The sequence below is a fragment of the Tachysurus fulvidraco genome, chromosome 13, assembly GCF_022655615.1.
Source record: "Tachysurus fulvidraco isolate hzauxx_2018 chromosome 13, HZAU_PFXX_2.0, whole genome shotgun sequence".
NCBI lineage: Eukaryota > Metazoa > Chordata > Actinopteri > Siluriformes > Bagridae > Tachysurus > Tachysurus fulvidraco.
This window is the reverse complement of record NC_062530.1, coordinates 3,527,443-3,551,385: the sequence shown is the minus strand read 5'-3', so window position 1 is coordinate 3,551,385 and position 23,943 is coordinate 3,527,443. Positions and strand designations below refer to the sequence as shown.

General features: G+C 35.4%; 2 protein-coding genes across 2 annotated transcripts; both read right to left on the bottom strand.

The window, feature by feature from the left end:
• Positions 1-14,650: 14,650 nt before the first annotated feature.
• On the bottom strand, positions 14,651-16,356 carry LOC113650762 (lymphocyte antigen 75-like). Its single transcript, XM_027159269.2, has 2 exons — positions 15,527-16,356; positions 14,651-15,400 (listed from the first exon to the last, which is right to left on the bottom strand). The coding sequence occupies exon 1, from the start codon at positions 16,319-16,321 to the stop codon at positions 15,557-15,559; it is 765 nt and encodes a 254-aa protein (XP_027015070.2). The 5' UTR covers positions 16,322-16,356; the 3' UTR covers positions 14,651-15,400; positions 15,527-15,556.
• Positions 16,357-19,774: 3,418 nt separating this feature from the next.
• LOC113650813 (lithostathine-1-beta-like) lies at positions 19,775-21,420 on the bottom strand. The gene is made up of 2 exons (XM_027159361.2): positions 20,392-21,420; positions 19,775-20,155 (listed from the first exon to the last, which is right to left on the bottom strand). The coding sequence occupies exons 1-2, from the start codon at positions 21,195-21,197 to the stop codon at positions 20,152-20,154; spliced, it is 810 nt and encodes a 269-aa protein (XP_027015162.1). The 5' UTR covers positions 21,198-21,420; the 3' UTR covers positions 19,775-20,151.
• Positions 21,421-23,943: the final 2,523 nt, after the last annotated feature.

Below are 23,943 nucleotides of genomic sequence, written 5' to 3'. Positions count from 1 at the left end.
TGTGGCCTGCCAGAACTAACGCGAAGCTTGATTATTTCTGTCTTATCAGAGTTTAATATCAGAAAATTACAGCTCATCCAATCTTTTATCTCTCTAAGGCACTGAGATAATTTGGACAATTCAGCTATTTCATCTGGTTTTGATGAGATGTATAACTGTGTATCGTCAGCATAACGGTGGAAATTATATTACAAGTAGATTCTTCCAGACTTTGGCTTCCAACAAAGCAGATTCTCCTTTATTCCAATTATTTCTAGATAATATTGTATGTTAGATTTTATTTTCTCATCATTTTCTCTTCTGATTCAGGCTACCAGTCATTCAAGAAATATTTTTTAATCACTTTTCTTTCCTTTTCTTCTTCATACAAAAACAGACATTTTTAAAGTTTCACTTTGCACAGTCCTCCGAAGCCTCTTTTTATACGTCCAAGATAATATCAGTCGAGCTCAGAGGAGTAATCAGGTTCTGTTTGCTAATTCATCAGACTGTTTCTGTTCATCTAAAGTGTCTATTTTCTACCTTAGTATTCAGGATGGTTAGATTCCTGCACCTGAGCAGGGAAGCGATCCTTAGGACAAAGTACATGATAAGCCAGTGGCAAGATTTTATGAATTAAGTTTAATTTAAGGTTTAGTCATAAACTGGTCAATGCTGTTTTTGTTTATTGTCTTTTGTGTATTGCCTTGTATTGTTTGTTTGCACTATCCTTTGTCCTGCACTGTCTTTTTGTCTTGTCCTGCACTGTTTGCACAAGGTTGCACAGATGCACTTTATATGGCTAGGACAAACTTTGCATGTGCTGTGTTTTGCATAGCATTAGATCTTACTGCCAGTGATTCTAAATCTTTCTGTTGGTTTTCCTACCTTGTTTTCCTACTTTCCATCTGGCAAATCTTGTTTCTGGTCTTGAGTTTTTGATTTCATGATTTAAAGTTCAGGACATATTTTGCTTTATGTTTTGTCAGGATATAAATTTTTTCTTCATCTGTAGCTGGAGCAAATTCTGTAAAGTCTTCACTTCAGGCAAATGAGCAGGTGTCCATAAGCATGCTGCTGCTACAGTTTACCTGTCCTGAGCTGTGAGAGCTGTCAAAATATGCTTGGTCCACTTGAATCCAGGCGTCAGACTTTGACTCAATACATTTTATTAGTCAAATACTTTTTTCACAAACAATTCTATTAACTCCGCATAACAGGACAAATGCCAATTTAGATTTTGTGCATTTTGATGGTTTTCAAAGTTTTACACCAGAGGGGATTCATCAGATTCCAAACGGATTTGGCCAACATGTTTCCCTAGTGAGAGTATCAGATAATAGATGAAGTAGATGATGATGAAGTGACATACGGCTAAGTACGGTGACCCACACTCAGAATTCATTCTCTGCATTTAGCCCATCCAAAATTGCACACACACAGCAGTGAACACACACACACACACGGAGCAGTGGGCAGTCATGACTCGAACCCACAACCTTAGGATTATGAGTCAGACTCTCTAACCATTAGGCCACGACTTTCCCCTAAATATGTGATATGAGTGTGACAGAAATCCATAATACAGTGTAATCATCATATAATGTCATACTGGCAACAGAATATGAGGCTCAAAGCAAACAATGATGTCAATATATATCCAGAATATTAAATAGGGCTAATAAAGGGGTTTGGCAGTTGTTTGTTTGGAGACAGGTGGTGTAAGTTCATATCAATTCTATTCAAGTTTATTTGTATAGCGCTTTTTACAATAGACATTGTCTCAAAGCAGCTTTACAGAACATAAACATAGAGCAGAAGGTAAACATAATTAATGATAAAGGAATTAACGAATAATAAAAGAAATAAGAATTAACAGAATAAAAATTCTAGATTATTATTAGTTGTATATAGTTCACAGTGTGTATGTATTTATTCCCCTATGAGCAAGTCTGAGGTGACTCAGGCAGCAGTGGCAAGGAAAAACTCCCTTAAATTGGTAAAGGAAGAAACCTTGAGAGGAACCGGACTCACGGGGGAACCCATCCTCATATGGGTGACACTGGGGGTGTGATTGTAATATACAGTCAAACAAATGTTGTATTGGTGTGAGGTTCAAGGACTTCTGATCTTCTGAGTACCACAGAGTCTAACTGGAGATGTCTCAGGATTCTTAGAGTCGGCCTCGGCTCAGTGGATGTCCAAAGGCTTCGTCCCACAGAGGACGATGGGAGCTGGTACAGTGTCTGGATGCCTCGGGATGGGTACAAAGAGAAAAGCAGTGGAAAGGGATTAACATATCTGCCGTTCATAAAAATGCGCTGGTCTGATGTACTGGTGCATGATATTATGGGATGTATTATGTGTACGCCTGACAGAAGAGATGAGTTTTTAATCTACATTTAAACTGGGAAAGTGTGTCTGAGCCCCGAACACTATCAGGAAGACTATTCCAAAGTTTGGGAGCTAAATAAGAAAATGCTCTACCACCTTTAGTAGACTTAGATATTCTGGGAACTACCAGAAGCCCTGAGTTTTGTGATCTCAGAGAGCGTGAAGGATTGTAACGTGTTAGAAGACTAGTTAGGTACATGGGAGCTAAACCATTAAGAGCCTTGTACGTAAGTAGCAGCAGTTTGTAGTCAATTCTATACCTAACAGGTAGCCAGTGTAGAGATGATAAAATTGGGGTTATATGGTCATACTTTCTTGTCCTAGTGAGAACTCTGGCAGCTGCATTTTGGACTAACTGTAACCTATTTATTAAAGATGCAGGACAACCACCTAGTAATGCATTGCAATAGTCCAGTCTAGAGGTCATGAACGCATGAACTAGCTTCTCAGCATCAGATACAGACAGGATGTTTCTCAGCTTGGCAATGTTTCTAAGGTGGAAGAAGGCTGTTTTGGTAGTATGGGCGATATGATTTTTAAAAGACAAGTTACTGTCTAATATAACACCGAGGTCTTTCACTGTCGAGCTACTTGTAATAGTACATCCCTCTAAATGGAAGTTAAGTTGTGAGAGTTTATGTGCACTGGTTTTTGGACCTATGAGTAGTATTTCAGTCTTATCGGAGTTTAACAATAGAAAGTTGCAGCTCATCCAGTCTTTTATCTCTCTAAGGCACTGAGTTAATTTGGACACTGTGGCTATTTCATCTGGTTTTGATGAGATATATAACTGTGTGTCATCAGCATAACAATGGAAACTAATCCCATGTCTTCTAATAATGTTCCCTAATGGAAGCATGTATATAGAGAAAAGCAGAGGTCCTAGAACTGATCCTTGAGGGACCCCATAATTAACTGGTAGTAAACTGGAGGATTCACCATTTAATTCTACAAAATGGTATCGGTCAGACAGGTAGGATCTAAACCAGCTTAAAGCCTGACCATGAATACCTGTGTAATATTGTAAGCGATCTAGAAGAATGTTGTGATCTATAGTGTCGAATGCAGCACTAAGGTCAAGTAGAACTAATAGTGACATACAGTCTTGGTCCGAAGCTAAGAACAAGTCGTTTGTAACTTTAACAAGTGCAGTTTCTGTGCTATGATGGGGCCTGAAACCTGACTGAAACTCTTCAAGGATGTTGCTCTCCTGTAAGAAGGAGCTCAGTTGAACAGACACAACCTTTTCAAGTATTTTAGACATAAACGGGAGGTGTGAGATAGGTCTGTAATTTGATAGTTCATTAGGGTCTAAGTTAGGTTTTTTGATGAGTGGCCTAATAACTGCCAACTTAAAAGACTTCGGGACGTAACCTAAAGATAACGAGGAGTTAATGATATTAAGAAGAGGCTCACCAGCTTTATGTAACACTTCTTTCAGTAATTTAGTTGGGATGGGGTCTAGTGAACATGTTGTTGATATCCTCAAGCTCTATTGGCTAGGGAGCACCAATGAAATTACAACTTGTATTTACAATTATCTTCAAACAAGATATGAAGACATATTTCTTGAACTATGAACTATTACTTTCTCCCCTGTTTGTTGTATCTGAAAACTTTAAACAGTGATGTAGGCTCATGGTGTCTTAAGTCTGTAACCTAGTAAACCACAGTTAATGTATTCAGTGATAGAGACTTAAAAACACTTTTGAAAATAACTCTTTATAAGGCCGTCTGCCAAATGCTGTAAATGTAAATGTTTATGTAAATGTAATGAAATGTGGAGCAGCATTGCCATTGCCAGAGGACATCAATTAACATGGAGTGCAAACAGGAAGTGTGGTATAATTTACATTGTGTTCATGTCTGAAGGGTGTAATAGCATCCAAATTCTAATCCTCTGGTGTTGTAACAGACACTGTTACAACAGTGATACAAGATAGATAGATAGATAGAAGTCACAGACGGATAGACAGAGATAGTTTAATTCACTCCAATTCAAATTAATATGTAAAGTGCTTTTAACAATGGTCATTGTCTCTTACAGCTTACAGGAAAATGAAAATAAAGAATAAAAATGACAAATTTTAAAATGTATATATTTATTTATATATATTAAGGCCACTTAGTTCTAGTAAAGGGAAATAGTAATGGTACAGCTGTTTACATAGAAAGATAGATAATGAAAAGAAAAAAGGGAACCAGTGTTGTTGTACAGTATTAATGGATAAATGAGTGCTATATCATTTCCTTTGGGTTTTCATGTTTTCACACTTTTGCCAAACAGCCTAAAAGATACACTGATTAAAGTGTAGTAGGTGGAAGGTGATGTTAACTGTGCAGGCATCCTAGGGTGTATTTCTGCCTCACATCCACTGTTTCCTGACCTGGCCTGGATAGAGTATTTATGACAATGAGTAAATCTGTGATATATAAAAGTTTCCCCTTGGGGATTGAAAAAGTACTCTTTACTCCACTCTAGTATATTGTGAGTTTATATTATTATTACATTTATAATATTATATCATACCTAGTATTGATAATGCAAACAAATCCTCACCTTGAACAATGGATTATTAGTGTTACAGCCCTAAGATCATACGTTTTCTTCTTATGGTTTCTAAGAATTCACTTAGTACAGTACAGTATAACGCTATGATAAATAAATCAAGAATATTGCTAAGATACCAAAAGTAAATCAAATACAGTTTTACATTCTCCACTATTTAAATAAATAAATAAATAAATAAATAAATAAATAAATAAATAAATAAATAAATAAACAAACAAACAAATAAATAAATAAACAAACCACCACCATAAAGATTTCTCTTTCCATTTAGTTTTGGTAATTATTTTAAAGCATAAATAAAGTTTAAGTGAAAACAAAAAGCCAAGTTACTGGATGTAGTGTTTTGTACCAGCCATTTATCTCATATCCTTCCTGAAGAATATTATCTGTTCAGAGAGTGGATGAGAACACATATTTCATACATTAATCTAATCTGACATTATTCGGTAAGATAGTCAAGATAGTTAAATCTTCATATAATATGCATAGGTGTTAAATCTGACGTCTTACTTTCCATGAATCCTCGAAACTGTTCCAGACTCAGCTCCAACAAAGGAAATTGAGTTTCTCATTGCAGTCTCGGTTCTCCCAGATGTTGGTCTTGGTGTTGAACGCTCCACATTTGTAAGGTTGAACTGGACATTCTGGCAAGGAAAGCAGCACTGTATTAGGCTGCCCTGTGTTCGCTGGTGTCCCTATATTCTCTCCGTTCAGCCATAACCATTTTCCATTCATGAAGCGCAGGCCGGTCCACACACTGTCTGTTTGGCTCAGCTTTATCTCCTTTTTTGCCCCCAACACTTGTTTTTCAAAGGGCAAAGATGCCAAACTGGTGTAGCTGATGGAGCAGTGCTGAAGAGCCTCTTCCCACGTCTTAGCCTCATTCACCAAACTCAAATTTCTGTAACAGTAAAAAGGATGATTCACTCCACAGGGATCATTATACACATATCCCCAATACAGAACAGTGCAGTTGTTATCCATTGCTGTAGAAGGGAAATTAATCTGCCAGTTTAACCAAGAAAGCGGTTGTCCATCAGACCACTTCCAGATGTTGTTTGCTACATCCTGTCTGTACAGCCCAATCCAGCCTGATAATTGGTGGTTTTCAACATCGTTAATACTCTGGTATTTCTCAACAGCATTGAGAGTAACCAGATCTTTGTAGTGGACTCTGCAATAACTTTGAGCCTGATACCAGTTGACTTTGATTTCATGGTAACTATATTCCATTATTATACCTACAGACAGCTCACAGCTGGCCAGCAGGAAGAAAATGCCAACAAATAATTTCATCTCTGCTGTTTCATCTATGAAGATTTTGAGCTCTAGAGATCTTTCCACTCGTCTGTGCTAACTCAGTGTCCAGCATTCACATTTTATACAGACTCAGAAAATATGCAAAAACTAAATAAACAAAACAGTACACACTGGAAGGGAGGGGAAGCACACACCTCAGAAATGTCAAATCAAATCAATGTCAAAAAACATGCTGGAAAATACTTTTTGCATTGTTCTGACTGATTTTGATTTTTGTAAACATTTAAAATAACACAACTAGTAAATAATAATAAAAACAAATAATAAAATAAGAGCCATAACTAGTCTATACAGTATATTTTGATTTATTATTAAATTATATGTATTATACATTTTAAATGATACATATTATACGTATTAAATACATCACTGTAAACTATACAATATATAATATACATAACAGTACTGCATACTATGCTACAGAAAGGACTTTATTTATACTTAGTACAGTATAATTAAATACAATTTAATGCTGTTAAATACTACATTCAATTTAAAGCTTATCTTTAATATAATAAAACATTTTACTACAAGGCTTTTTTCCTGAGATTAATGCTTTTAAACAAGGTTTTTTGTTGTTAATGTTGTTGTTGTTCTTGTTGTTATAATAATAATAATACATTTTATTTAAAGACGCCTTTCTGAACACTCAAGGTCACCGTACAAAAGAAGAAGAAAAACAACAAAAAAAATATAGTTATAAAATACTAGAATACATAGAAATACAAATTGGACCAACATTACAAATCATGATGTAGAATAAGCTAAACTAAACAGATGAGTTTTAAGCTGAGATTTAAATGATAAAAGAGAATCAATATTACGGAGCTCAGATGGAAGTGAGTTCCAGAGCTGAGGTGCAGAGTAACTGAAAGCTCTGTTCCCCATAGTTACAAGACGGACAGAGGGAACAATGAAATGAGTGGAAGAAGAAGACCTAAGAGTGCGAGTAGGTTTTGGAGTATGAAGAAGATCAAGAAGATATGAAGGTGCAAGATTGTGGATAGCTTTAAATGTTAGAAGAAGAATTTTATACTTGATACGAAAATTAATGGGAAGCCAGTGTAGCTGTTCCAGAACAGGTATAATATGATGGATAGAGGGAGTACGAGTGATAATACGGGCAGAAGAATTTTGAACGAGTTGCAGCTTATGAAGGGTTTTGTGAGGAAGCACAATAAGAAGAGAATTACAGTAGTCAAGCCGGGAGGTTACTAGACTGTGAATAAGAGTGGTGGTAGATTGAGTGGTGAGAAAGGAACGAAGCCTATTGATATTTCGAAGGTGAAAGTATGCAGCCCGAGTAACATTATTTACATGTGAGGTAAAAGAAAGGGTATCAAAGATGACACCAAGACTCTTAACCTGAGATGAGGGAGCTATGAGAGATTCATCAATGGAAATAAGAAAATTCGAAAATTTGTTAAGCACAGTTTTTGTGCCTATAATGAGAAATTCTGTTTTATTACTATTTAGTTTAAGAAAGTTTGCTGAAAACCATGATTTTATGTCAATGAGACAATCAGAAAGAGCAGATGGAGGGAGTTTGGAATGTGGTTTTGTGGAAAGGTGGAGCTGGGTGTCATCAGCATAGCAATGAAACTTAACTTGATGTTTATGAAAAATATGTCCAAGGGGTAAAAGGTAAGTAATAAATAACAAAGGGCCAAGAATAGAGCCCTGGGGAACACCAGAGGTAACGGAAACTACAGAAGAGGTGAATGATTTTAGTTGAACAAACTGTGTGCGATCAGAGAGATATGAATGAAACCATTTCAGAGGCGTGGTGGTGATGCCAATAGTGGAAAGCCTGTCTAAAAGAATATCGTGGGAAATTGTATCAAAAGCTGCACTCAGATCAAGGAGAAGGAGGATGGATAGTAAACCAGAATCAGCTGCTATAAGCAAATCATTTGTGACTTTTAATAGAGCTGTTTCAGTGCTTATAAGCTGTTGGTTATTTGTAATACAAATTATAAAGAGGAAGATCGTATTTTGGCATTTGTAAATGATCAACAGCTATAAATTTAGAATAACAATTAGCATGTTTAGAGCTTACTTTCCCTAACCTCTTGGCTTTAACTTGGACCAAAGCACCAACAGTGTGTGAAGGGCCCTATTGGATCTGTTGGGATTATTATATTGTATTTTTTCCCCAAAAAAAGTTTTATAGCATTGTAGCGCATCAGGGACATGAAATACATTGAACCCAGGCGTCAGACTTTGACTCAATATATTTTATTAGTCAAATACATTTTTCACACACATTTCTATTAACTCCACATAACAGGACACATGCCAATTCAGATTTTGTGCATTTTGATGGTTTTCAAAGTTTTACTCCATAGGGGATTCATCAGATTCCAACCAGATTTGGTCAACCCTGGTGAGAGTATAAGATAATATGTGATATGAGTGTGACAGAAATCCATAATACAGTGTAATCATCACAGAATGTCATACTGCCCCAACTGGCTACAGAATATGAGGCTCACAGCAAACAATGATGTCAATTATATATCCAGAATATTAAATAGGGTTAATAAAGGTTTGGCAGTTGGTTTGTTTGGAGACAGGTGTTGTAAGTTCATATCCTCAAGCTCTATCGGCTAGGGAGCATCAATGAACTTACAACTTGTATTTACAATTATCTTCAAACAATATATGAAGACATATTTCTTTATTAAATACATGAACTATTACTTTATCCCTTGTTTGTTGTATGTGAAAACTTTAAACAGTGATTTAGGCTCATGGTGTCTTAAGTCTGTAACCTAGTAAACCACAGTTAATGTATTCAGTGATAGAGACTTAAAAACACTTTTGTACATAACTCTTTATAAGGCCTTCTGTCAAATGCTGTAAATGTAAATGTTTATGTAAATGTAATGAAATGTGGAGCAGCTTTGCCATTGCCAGGGGACATCAATTAACATGGAGTATAAAAAGGTATTTTGGTATAATGTACATTGTGTTCATGTTTGAAGGGTGTAATAGCATCCAAATGCTAATCCTCTGATGTTGTAACAGCATCTTTGATATAATCTTCTATAATATCTTATTCCTATTTCTCGACTTACTGTGCATCTTGTGGGACTGACCATGTTCTTATTGGCCTCTGAGGGCAGGTCTGTTTGTTTTGTATACTAAATAGGGGCTAAGTCTTTGTCTTTACATTTACATTTACAGCATTTGGCTGACACCCTTATCCAGAATGATGTACAGAAGTGCTAGAGTCTCTAGAGTGTCATAAAGTCTTAGAAACATAAATATTAAAATTTGCTTTTAAAAAGTGATCTGATTCGTTATGTGTTGTTTTTTTTTCAACATTTCTGAGGTCCTTTTTTTTGACTCATGAAACTTTGCACAAACATCAGAAATGGTGTTTCTCGGGTTGGGCAAACATTTGCCTGCTATGGTCCAGGATCATTTCTTTAACCCTCCTGCAGACCTTTTCTGCATTCCTATGCAAATTAGGAGCGCAGAGTCACTTGACCCTGTCTGTTTTGACTGCTTATAAAAAAATGAAGTTTATACGATAGCCTTTTTTTTTCACCTTTTTTGTCAAATTTGTTTCCAACATATTAATATATTTTGCAAATAAACCTCATTAATATACAAAAATGCCTCATTCTTAGTAAAAAAAAACAACAGAAATTTTTAATTATTTTCACTATAGAGGCACAAAAGTTAATGCACAATTACAGGCCGGTATATTTCAAAGCCAGGAGATTGTTTCGAAACCATTTTGACCATTTTTAATGTCAGTAAATAACAAAACCTGTTTTTTCCAGGTCAAATTGACTTGAATGCTTATAAATCAAAAAATTATATAATTATCACCATCCTGTGTGATCAGCTTACATTTGTGAACATTTTACACTTGTAATGTCTATTTGCCTACCAGATGCCATCTGATCACCCAAAAACGGGCTACACACAGACACACCACTCAAAAACATGGCATAATTTCTTGTGAATAAAACTTCCTTTACACCTCTAATGCTTTTTATTATATTTAATTCATAAACAATAAACCTCATGAAATTATGCCATGTTTTTGAGTAAAATAAGCAGAAATTAAATATTTAATTAAATTAAATATTATAAACATCCCCAGGTCAAATCTGACCAATGCAACTAAATTCATAAATATGAGAGAGGAAACAAATATGATTTGAATATGAAAATACAACATCGAATATATCAATATTGACTTTTGTGATTGGCCAATACTGGCAGACTGGAGCCAATGGAAATGCTTCTCTCCTTCGGTGCGCATCTTTGTTCCTCTGAGAACTTCAAAGCGGACCGATTAGTATACTAATTGATTTACAATGCCTACCCAGCTAACACACGACGTACTAGTTACGTAATTTATTGGTCATTTTTGGTAATTTCATGACTTTCATGACCAGCTGGTGACGTAACTATTATGTCCTAAGGAGGTAATTTCATTACCATTACAGTACCAAATCACTACATCGCCACTACGGTCTCCTAACGTCACGAGATACCCAAGTACAGTCCAGTTACGTACTATTTTGGTAATTTCATAACTTTCTGGCAACGTAACTGTTACGTCCCACGGAGGTAATTTCATTATTATTACAATTATATAAACATTCATTTCCTCTTCTATTTAGGTTAGCTTGTTACTTTTCAGTCTCAAAGTTTCCCTTAAATAAGTCAAAATAGATTAAATACACCATGCAAGTTGCTCTTTACATGGGAAACATGTAACATTCTCCAAATTGCACCTATGAAGATTGAAACTGACCAGTGTACTAAATCCATGAGTGTCAAGACAAATACAGCAACAAGCAAAGATGCATTGACAGAGAGTCAAGAAATGATGATGAAAATAATTATTATTAATACTTCAGTAAAGTTCATTAAATATATTCTGTTGTTAGTGTGGTCTTTAAACTTGTGAACTGTGTATGGACTGACAAAGGTGGTACATGAGGAAGTGATTTGACAACAATGCAATGCAGTAAATAATTTAGGAGCATCAAAAAGCTAGATAATCCAGCACAAATTAGTGCATAAAAGGTCACCAAAATGAAGTATTTGAACCTCATAATTAAATACAAAAGGAGGAGAAAAACTGCAAAAAGGTCCACTTTTTGAAAAAAGAACCCCCCTTACAATAGGCTGGCTACAAGCCTGGTGTGTGTGTGTGTGTGTGTGTGTGTGTGTGTGTGTGTGTGTGTGTGTGTGTGTGTGTGTGTGTGTGTGTGTGTGTGTGTGTGTGTGTGTGTAAACCTTGTTGGTAGAAGAAGAAGAGCAGATGTTTTCCCAGCTGGACAAATGCATATAACAAGTGTGAAATATTTACAAATGATTGTTTTTGTTATTTTGGAGGCCCAATGAATTGCACTGCCCAAGGCAAACGTGCTAACCACTAAGCCACCGTGCTCCCCATTATATTATATTATATTAAATTATATTATATTATATTATATTATATTATATTATATTATATTATATTATATTATATTATATTATACAGGATTTTATATATTTCATATTTTGGGTCATTTAGATTCACTAAAATGTACCAAATGTGATTTAATTAAAATTAGTAAAACTAGACAAGTTTTGCAATCACAACCATTTACTCTGCCCCAACAAAGCTGTTTTGGGGACAAGGACAGTGAGACTAGATTGAGATGGTTTGGACATGTACAGAGGAGGGAAATGGTTATATTAGTAGAAGGATGTTGGAGATGGAGCTGCCAGGTAAGAGGTCAAGAGGAAGGACAAAGAGGAGATATATGGATGTGTTAAATGAGGACATGAATGTAATTGTTGTGAGAGTAGAGGATGATGAGGATAGAGTTAGGTGGAAACTGATGATTCGCTGTGGCGACCCCTAGTGGAAAAAGACGCGACTAGAAGTAGAATAAAATTTTACAGTAAGAAATCGTGTTTTACAAAATGTAAAAATATTACATCAATACCTAAATGATTTACATAAATGCAATCTAAATGATTATAATATTATAATTGTATAAATTATAATTAATTTATTATTAATTTAAAATATAATTAATTATATTAATTTATATTAGTTTATTGGTATTATTTTAAAACATTTAATTTCCAACTAACTAAATAATGCAGGCTCATAAACCAGACACTTGCAGCTATATTCATAATAATGAGTTTCTTATTGATAATATGTTATGGAAAGAATAGTGGGTGCTGAATGTACTGTATAGCGTATCAGGATGGAAAAGCACTGTGCTGATTTTCAAAGACTAGAATCCTGATCCCAATACTGAAGTCCATTATCCGTTCAGTTTAGATAGATAGATAGATAGATAGATAGATAGATAGATAGATAGATAGATAGATAGATAGATAGATAGATAGATAGATAGATAGATAGATAGATACAGCTTACAGGAAAATGAAAATTAAGAATAAAAATGACAAATTTTATATTTTTAAAATGTATCTATTTATTTATATGTATTAAGGCCACTTAGTTCCAGTGAAGGGAAATAGTAATGGTCAAGAAGCTTTTATACAGGTTTTTAGTTTTTTAGGTTTTTATACAGGTTTTTAGGTTTTTAGGTTTTTTGGTACAGGTTTTTACATAGAAAGAAAGATAATGAAAAGAAAAAAAGAGACCAGTGTTGTTGTACAGTATTAATGGATAATCTGTGATATAATCAGGTTACTGTTATAATATGATGTGTGTATTTTGTCCACTAGATGGCAATATAATGTGGAGTATGTGGGGATGTGTTGGTGCTGAAGAGTTGTTGTTGCCTCGTGCAATAGATATCAAAACACTAGATGTCGCCTTGGGGTCTAAAAATCTAAAAACCAGACAGCAAGGGATTACATTACACAAGTGAGAATGTGTTTTATGATAATGAATGTTAGGAAATTATATTTTTTGTTCCGTTGGTTTGCAACGGATTTTTTTTTTATCGTATGTTAATTAAAATAAAAAAATTGTATAGTATGACTTGCTGTTTATATTTGTTTTGTTTTTATTGCATTTATATGATATTTGTATTTTTGATAATTGAATTTTGCCATGAAAATAGCTTTTGATTGCTGACATGGTATTCCCATTGTAACGGCCACTTTAATATTGTAAAGGTTTATGTGTTACTGTGCCTTTATGAGAGTTCTGCTGATGTATGCACTTAGACTGTTGAGTGCGCATGCGCCAGACAGAGCTAGCGCGAAGTTGGATGTATTCAGACGTGTTGTTATTCTGCCTTCTATGTTGAGCAAACTAACGTTTTTCTTTTGTTTTGTGACGGGAACCGAGTGTTTTGTTTCTCCTTCGCTTTTACTCCGTTTATATGTGTGTATGCTGGATGTGATTGCTGAAGAGGATGAAATACAAAGGCTTTTTGGGATAACTTGCTGTGTGCCTCGAGTGTTTATTCCCTTTTTAAGTCACCTTGTTTTTCTCCGGGTCAAACCTAACACTCCGGCCACGTTACACCATGTGATAAACAGAGACGTCAGTCATGGACACGTTGCAGGGACACTAAACACTTTTTTTTTAATGGTTAATTCAGCTGACAGTCCTGGAAGGATGTCACCAGTTAGCTTGGCAGTGTAACACACAAGTTCAGCCTCAAAGTCAAACTTTGTTTTGTTTGTTTTTTTTTGGTTTATGTGACTTTATTACATACTTATTTAATGTGGCAAAAGTATTGCAGAAAAAGAATAAATAAAAGATCGAACAGTCTTTGGCACCTCAACTATCTAACTTTTACATTATGTTCCTCTCAAATTTGTGATTTGCTTCCACCTGCAAATTGCTTTGTGTATCATATTGAATAAACCAATACAATTTAAATGTTAAATGAACATGTATAGTCACAGCATTGTAGCAGTGTTGCATGCAGTAGGCTATAAGGTAAGTAGTGATTGTTCATATGAAGTTTACTCAAGTGGAAGAATGTAACTAATAAACTTACACCTACTAGCACTATGCATTATATTGTGAAAAAGTAGTGATATTATAAGTTATTAAAAGTTTGATATTATCTTAATATCAGAACCTTAAATTTTCTCTGGACTTAATGATAAATACATGTCTGACCTTTGGAATGAACCAAAAAAAAAACTGGAAAATCGCATTCATGACGATTTATGGTGATTTTATTTCTTTGCCTACATTGACGCTAATGCATTAAGAGGAGGGGGTCCCCTGTACCAAGATGGCGGCTCAATTGACGCATTCATTCCAATGTACTGCCCTATACAAGGCGACATCTAGTGTATGTATATATATATATATATATATATATATATATATATGGCCTCGTGCAAGCTGAGCAGTGAATGTAGCCACAGCATGTTTCTGTCCGTTGCTTAATGTCTGATGTTAATAAAGTAAAGACATTAAGACATCTCAGGAGCTTTATTGAAACATCACATAAACGAGTGCTATTTAATTTCCTTTGGGTTTTCATGTTTTCACACTTTTGCCAAACAGCCTAAAAGATACACTGATTAAACTGTAGTAGGTGGTAGGTGATGTTAACTATGCAGGCATCCTAGGGTGTATTCCTGCCTCACGTCCACTGTTTCCTGACCTGACCTGGATAGAGTATTTATGACAATGAGTAAATCTGTGATATATAAAAGTTTCCCCTTGGGGATTGAAAAAGTACTCTTTACTCCACTCTACTATAATGTGAGTTTATATTATTATTACATTTATAATATTATATCGTACCTATAATTGATAATGCAAACAAATCCTCACCTTGAGCAATGGATTATTAGTGTTACAGCCCTAAGATAATACGTTTTCTTCAATTGTTAGTAATTTTATACAGTTTCTAAGAATTCACTTAGTACAGTGCAGTATAACGCTATGATAAATAAATCACGGATATTGCTAAGACACCAAAAGTAAATCAAATACAGTTTCACATGCCTGAACCCTAACCCTAACCATTATTTAAATAAATAAATAAATAAATAAATAAACAAACAAACCCACCACTATAAAAATTTCTCTTCCCATTTAGTTTTGGTAATTATTTCAAAGCATAAAAAAAGTTTAAGTGAAAACAAAAAGCCAAGTTACTGGATGTAGTGTTTTGTACCAGCCATTTATCTCATATCCTTCCTGTAGAATATTATCTGTTCAAAGAGAGAATGAGAACACGTATGTCAATCTAATCTGACATTATTCGGTAAGATAGTCAAGATAGTTATATCTTCATATAATATGCATAATGTCGTAAGGTGGTAAATCTGTCTTCTTACTTTCCATGAATCCTTGAAACTGTTCCTGACTCAGCTCCAACAGAGGAAATTGAGTTTCTCATTGCAGTCTCGGTTCTCCCAGACGTTGGTCTCGATATTGAACGCTCCACATTTGTAAGACTGAAGTGGACATTCCGGCAAGGAAAGCAGCACTGTATTAGGCTGCCCTGTGTTTGCTGGTGTCTCTATAGCCTCTCCGTTCAGCCATAACCATTTTCCATTCATGAAGCGCAGGCCGGTCCACACACTGCCTGTTTGGCCCAGCTTCATCTCCTTCATTGCCCCCAACACTTGTTTTTCAAAGGGCAAAGATGCTAAACTGGTGTAGCTGATGGTGCAGTGCTGAAGAGCCTCTTCCCACGTCTTAGCCTCATTCACCAAACTCAAATGTCTGTAACAGTAAAATGGATGATTCACTCCACAGGGATCGTTATACAAGTATCCCTGATACAGAACACTGCAGTTCTTATCCATTGCCGAAGAACCAACCATTGGCCAACTGCTCGGCCAGTTTAACCAAGAAAGTGGTTGTCCATCAGACCACTTCCAGATGTTTTTTGCTACATCCTGTCTGTACAGCCCAATCCAGCCTGAATATTGTTGGTTTTCAACATCTTTAATATCCTTGTATTTCTCAACAGCATTGAGAGTAACCAGATCTGTGTAGTTGTCTCTGCAATAATTTTGAGCCTGATACCAGTTGAGGTTGATTTCATGGTAACTATATTCCAGTATTATACCTACAGACAGCTCACAGCTGGCCAGCAGGAAGAAAACACCAACAAATAATTTCATGTCTGCTGTTTCATCTATGAGGTTTGTGAGCTCTGGAGATCTTTCCACCCGTCTGTGCTAACTCATTGTCCAGCATTCACATTTTATGCAAAAACTAAATAAACAAAACAGCACACACTGGAAGGGAGGGGAAGCACACACCTCAGAAATGTCAATCAAATCAAATCAATGTCAAAAAACATACTGGATAATACTTTTTGCTTTGTTCTGACTGATTTTGACTTTTTTAAGCATTTAAAATAACACAACTAGTAATACAATAAGAACCTATAACTAGTCTATACAGTATATTTTGATATATTATTAAATTATACATATACGTATTAAATACCTCACTGTGAACTATACAGTATATAATATACATAACAGTATTTATACTTAGTACAGTATAAATAAATACAATTTAATGCTATTAAATACTACATTCATGGAGGAAGATCAGAGTATTTTGGCATTTGTAAATGATCAACACGTATACATTTAGAATAACAATTAGCATGTTTAGAGCTTACTTTGCCTAACCTCATGGCTTTAATTAGGACCAAAGCGCCAAGAGTGTGTGAATGGCCCTATTGGATCTGTTGGGATTATCATATTGTATTTTTTCCCCAAAACAAGTTTTATAGCATTATAGCACCTCAGGGACATGAAATACATTGAACCCAGGCGTCAGACTTTGTCTCAGTAGCACTTGATGACCCAAATACATTTTTTCACACACATTTCTATTAACTCCACATAACAGGACACATGCTAATTTAGATTTTGTCCATTTTGATGGTTTTCAAAGTTTTACATTATAGGTGATTCATCAGATTTCAACCGGATTTGGCCAACATGTTGCCCTGGTGAGAGTATCAGATAATATGTGATATGAGTGTGGCAGAAATCCATAATACAGTGTAATCATCACAGAATGTCATACTGCCCCAACTGGCAACAAAATATGAGGCTCAAAGCAAACAATGATGTCAATATATATCCAGAATATTAAATAGGGCTAATAAAGGGGTTTGGCATTTGGTTTGTTTGGAGACAGGTGGTGTAAGTTCATATGCTCAAGCTCTATCGACTAGGGAGCGTCAATGAACTTATAACTTGTATTTACAATTATAAACGAGATATGAAGACCTATTTGTTCATGAAATATTTGAACTAGTTCTTTATCCCTTGTTTGTTGTATGTGAAAACTTTAAACAGTGATGTAGGCTCATGGTGTCTTAAGTCTGTAACCTAGTAAACCACAGTCAATGTATTCAGTGGTAGAGACTTAAAAACACTTTTGTACGTCATTCTTTATAAGGCCGTCTTCCAAATGCTTTAAATGTAAATGTTTATGTAAATGTAATGAAATGTGGAGCAGCATTGCCATTGCCAGACGCCATCAATTAACATGGAGTGTAAACAGGAAGTGTGGTATAATGTACATCATGTTCATGTGTGAAGGGTGTAATAGCATCTCATGCTAATCCTCTGGTGTTGTAGCAGACACTGCTGAATCGTTGATACTTGAGTCTTTAAACTGCTTCTATAATATTTTATTCCCATTTCTCCACTTACTTTGGATCTTGTGGGACGGACCATGTTCTTATTGGCCTCTGAGGGCAGGTCTGTTTGTTTTGTATACTAAATCGGGGCTAAGTCTTTGTCTTCACATTTACATTTACAACATTTGGCTGAAGCCCTTATCCAGAGTGACGTACAGAAATGCTAGAGTCTCTACAGTGTCTTAAAGTCTTAGAAACATAAATATTAAAATTTGGTTTTAAAAAAGTGATCTGATTGCTGATGTGGGTTTTTTCCAACACTTTGGCCATTTCTGAGGTCCTTTTTTTGACACATGAAACTTTGCACAAACATCAGAAATGGTGTTTCTTAGGTTAGGGCAAATGTTTGCCTGCTATAGTCCAGGATCATTTCTTTAATTATATTATATTATATTATATTATATTATATTATATTATATTATATTATATTATATTATATTATATTATATAGAATTTTATATATTTCATATTTTGGGTCATTGAGATTCACTAAAATGTACCAAATGTGATTTAATTAAAATTAGTAAAACCAGACAAGTTTTGCAATCACAACCATTAACTCTGTCCCAACAAAGCTGTATTGGGGACAATGAGAGAGAGACTAGATTGAGATGCTTTGAACATGTACAGAGGAGGGAGATGGTTATATTAGTAGAAGGATGTTGGAGATGGAGCTGCCAGGTAAGAGGTCAAGAGGAAGGACAAAGAGGAGATATATGGATGTGTTAAATGAGGACATGAAGGTGTAGAGGATGATGATAATAGAGTTAGGTGGAAACTGATGATTCGCTGTGGCGACCCCTAATTTAATAAGTCGCGACTAGAAGTAGAATAAAATTCTACAGTAAGAAATCTTGTTTTACAAAATGTAAAAATAATACGTCAATATCTAAATAATTTACATAAATGCAATCTAAATGATTGTCAGTTAATTTATAATTTATATTAGTATATTGGTATTATTTTAAAACATTTAATTTCCAACTAACTAAATAATGCAGGCTCATAAACCAGACACCTGCAGCTATATTGATAATAATGAGTTTCTTATTGATAATATGTTATGGAAAGAATAGTGAATGCTGAATGTACTGTATAGCGTATCAGGATGGAAAAGCACTGTGCTGATTTTCAAAGACTAGAATCCTGATCCCAATACTGAAGTCCATTATCTGTTCAGTTTAAGGTTTGATACTTTATATCAGTGACTAAAACTGATTATTCAAAACCCAGTTACTTATAAATAAAATTTTCAAGACACTCTGTAGGTGAATGAATTCATATATTTATATTATACTATATAGTATTGTACAGCACTGGTTCTAACTTGAGCATGGGAAATTCAGCTTCTCATGGCACACATAGGTTCTCCCAGAAGGTTGTCTTGGTCCACAGCAGTCAGGTCGAGCGTAACCCGTGTCCTTATAGAGGCTCTCTATTCCAAGATCATTTTCTATCTCGGAAGTGGAGGCTAGTCCACACAATGGCTGTCTAAAGTGTAACTAGTGCCAACCAACCCCAGGGGACTCAGGCCACAAGGCAGGGGATACAAACCGGGCACAGTCTCAAACCTCAAACAATACAGACAATTTAAAGATGAAGGTTTGAGGACGGGAGGAGGAAACCACAAAAGAATTGAGAGAGCATGAAAAGCCCACGCACACAGGGCAGAGGCAGAAATAAAACCCTAAGGTTTAGGGTTCGGGGTTAAGGATATGGTTAGGGTTAATCATGGAATATATGAGGGAAGAAAACCATTAGGGATTAAGGGGGAAAAACTATTAAAAATGAGCAAGTTTTGTAGAGTAAATAAACACTGATATCAAGGATTGTAAGTGAAATAAATAATTAAATACACACTTAATTCCTAAATGTATAATGTTTAATCACTAAAATAGGCATCGATTACAGTATTTGTCCATTTTTTTCTCTCTTATACAAATGTACAAATAGTGTTTATTGGCTACATAAAATAAATGTCAAAAGCAAATCTACTTGTATGGTTGACACTAACAGTTATATCTCAGATGATGTGACCTTGATATGAAAAGCATCATGCTATTATCTATTACTTTAATAAAAATCCCTCCACCAGCATATACATGTATTCGTCCATTTACTATATAGTTTCGGTAATATATTAGTATCTAAAATTGATTACCTATAGTATAAACCGTTTACCTATAACAGAGTTAAGTACATGGTGCAGCTAATAAATGGTATGTATTATTGTGCCATAAATATAATTTGTTCTTCCTGAAGAAGGATCCAACTGGTGGAAAATTAGCTGTTGATAAAGAAAGAGAGAGGGAGAGAAACATATCAGACATTGTTCTTTTTCATTTCTGGCATATTCTTCTTTAATTTGTAAACTATCAACCTTTCATGTAATATATGCTACATAGAACTGAACCTGTCATGTGTCAATCTTTTTCTACAGTTCTGAGAAACAACCTGCCTTCTCAACACAATGATGAATTATTATTATTATATTATATATTAATTAAGGTGTTTCTGACTCACCCCCAGTGACAGATGAAATTCCGCTTCTCGTTGCAGTCTCGGTTCACCCAGGAGTTGGTTGTTATGTTGAACGCTCCACACCGGTATGGCTGAGCTGGACATGCTGGCAAAGAATCTGGTGTCCCTACAGTGTCTCCACACAGCCAGAACCATTGTGCATTTATGAAACGCAGTCCGGCCCAAACACCCTCTGTCTGGGATAAAGTGAGCTCCAAATTTGCCTGGTGCATTTGTGTCACGTTGGGTAGAGAGGCCAACGTAGTGTAGTTAGTGGCACAGTACTGAAGAGCTTCTTCCCATGTTTTAGATTCTTCCACCAAAATCAAATATCTGTAGCAGTAGAAATTATAATTGGTGTTACAATAAGTATTAGTCAAGTATCCGTTTTGCAGAGCAACGCATGTTTTTTGCCAATCTGCAAGGCCAACCAAAGGACAACCTGATTTCCATTTTAAGTAAAAAAGTGATTGTTCATCAGACCAAGTCCATTTGTTATTCTCTTTGTTCCACCCAATCCAGCCTGGGTCAGGGTTGTTACTGATTCTTTCGACTTCAGCAAGTCTCTGGTGTTCTTCAGCAGTAGTCACAGTAGCCAGATCTTTGAAGTAATATCTGCAATAACATTGAGCAGTTACCCAAGAGACACCTTGATTAAGTTCTTGGTAACTATATTCTCTTATCATACCAACAGACAACCCACAAGTGGCCACCAGGAACAAAACGCAAAAGAAGGAATTCATCTCTGCTATGAAGTGTCTGAGCTCTGGAGATCTTTCGCTCGTCTGTGCCAACTGAGTGTGCATCATTCATTCAGACTCTATTTCATCCAGACAGGATTACAAAAACATGCAAAAACAAAGTAAACAATACACCTCACAGTGGGAAGAAAGGTGAAACCTACAACAATAATGACAAATAAGCAAATGTTGGATACAGACAATGTTGGATAGCTTTACTGTCTCATTTCAATTTTAAGAAAGATTTCAATTTAAAGAAAGGCTTTTCATAGACAAGAATTTATTACACTTATTAATTACAATTGTATTAAATAAACACATTTAATGAAGATTCGTGATGAAAATGTGGTAAATATACTAAAATTAATGTATTTAACTAAATTATATGTTCTAATCTCAAATACTAGAAAGCACAGTTCGATTCTATTTTAAAGAAATGTTTTCAATAAAGAACTGATTGGATTGAATTAAATCATACTATCGATGCAACAGAACTATGACAAATTTTTATTCATTAGCTGTTTATTAGCTGTCATTTGTAATAGAGGAATATGGTTATATGAGGAAAGGTATTACATGTCATTTCTATTGCCTTCTTTTCATGTTTGTTACAATCATTTTATTTCTAAGGTATTTCATTTACTTTAAATTTACATAATGTTGTTTTTTTTTTCCAGGTCTCTGAAGACAGTGTTTTGTGATCCAGGTTAGGTAAGGACAGATGTAAAAGATGTGCAAATGCTACACTCACCAAGCCCAGAAGCTACAGCCATTAAAATAATTGTGACAGAGAAATGCTCTAAACCCATGGATCCTTAAGACTCCTAAAGCTTGAACTACACTCAGAGCTGCTTGTGTAGAAAATTAATAAACGCTCTCTGACTAATTATACTGGAGAATTTGCCAAGCAGTGACTTGATACAAGTTTTTATTAGAAGTGTATTTTAAAATCAAGTTTAATCGGATATTGTAATTGATTAACTTCTGATCGGAAGGTTGTGAGTTCAAATCCCAGGTCCACCAAGATGCCACCATTGGGCCCCTGAGCAAGAACTTTAACCTTCAATTGCTCACTTGTAGAGAATGTAATCGAATGTAAGTCGATCTGGAAAAGGGCGTCTGCCAAATAATGGAAATGGAAACTCAACTTCAAAATATTTTACAGCCAGTCAAATGATGGAAACAAGCAACTCGCTCCTCTGAAGAACATTTGACCTGATCCAGAATGCAAAATGTGTTTTCACTGCTCTACACACCCAATACAAATCAGGAATAGCTTCTTATTGGCTGCACCATTTTGGTGTGGGTTTTGAAGCGTCATTTTATTATTATTACACGATTATATTCACTGCCTTTTTTAAGTATTCAAAAAATGTTGTAGCATTTGTAGAATTGAACACTTAGAAGTGGACTTTATTCTGGATTTCTAATGATTTACATGATACGTCTAACGTTTGAAGGTCCCCTCCAAAACGGCTAAAAAAAAAAAAGGTTATGCCTAAAAATTGGGTTTTCCACCTAAAAAGTTGGTCAACCTATTTAGCTGTAAATATCAGGAAATGAATGTTGGCATTGTTATTCCAATAGTTTTGAATTACATATGTGATAGAACCAAATTTCACTCCATTTGAATATGGAAGATATCAGATTTTACGTGTGTATCCTGATAGTTTTGCCGATTTTTTTGTCTTGCCACAAATTCTCAAGTGGTCTTAAGTCTGGGTTTTGACTGATTCATTCTATCACAGTCAGGTGCTTTGTTTTGAGGTGTAGAATTGGCAGTTTGTCATCCAGTTTGAAGGTTGGAACAGGTTTTACATTTGCATTTGTCATTCATCAGATGTCCTTATCAAGAATGATTTACATTGAACTCATTTTATACAACTGAGCATTTGAGGGATAAGACACTTGCTCAAGGACCCAGCAGCGGCAGCTGAACTCAAACATTCTATCAGTAGGACAATATTTTAATCAGAGCTCCTTGTATTCAAAACAGGTTTTAATTTTAGGATCTCACTGTATTTCAATGTATCTGTCCCATTCTCAACCTTGACCAGTTTCCCAAGTCCATGCTGAGCATTCCAACATCATGATGATGCTACCACCACATTGCTTTTCGTGTAAGGTTGTTGTTTTGGTTCTTGTTTGAGTGATAACGTTAATTCCTCTTATTAATCACTCCCTGATTTTTACATTATCTTCCATGAAAGGGGAAAAAAATCATCAGCTTTTGGCATAACCTACGAATTTGCAACCTCAACATGCAAACTTTATATTTTTAAAACACATCAATGCACTAGACTTGGGGCAAGTCGTGGCCTAATAGTTAGAGAGTCTGACTCATAGTCCTAAGGTTGTGGGTTCGAGTCTCGGGCCAGCCAACGACTGAGGTGCCCTTGAGCAAGGCACCGAACCCCCCCAACTGCTCCCCGGGCACCGCAGCATAAATGGCTGCCCACTGCTCCGGGTGTGCACTTTGGATGGGTCAAATGCAGAGAACGAATTCTGAGTATGGTTCAACGTACTTAGCCGTATGTCACGTCACTTATTTAATTTTTAGACTCTTTAATGTTTTCATAACTTACAATCAACTTCTCCTTCCAAGCTCACATACATGTCTTTATATTATTTTCTTTTTTGCAAGCCTCTGAGTTTTTTTTACAAGAGAATTATATGAGATAAAATTGAATGTTTGAATTTGCAACATCCCAAAGCTATGATAAATATGAGCGACGTAGACAGAAAATAAAATACAGAATATTACAGTGTATTGGCATTCAAGGCAACACAAGTGTTCCTTAATGAGTCAGACACT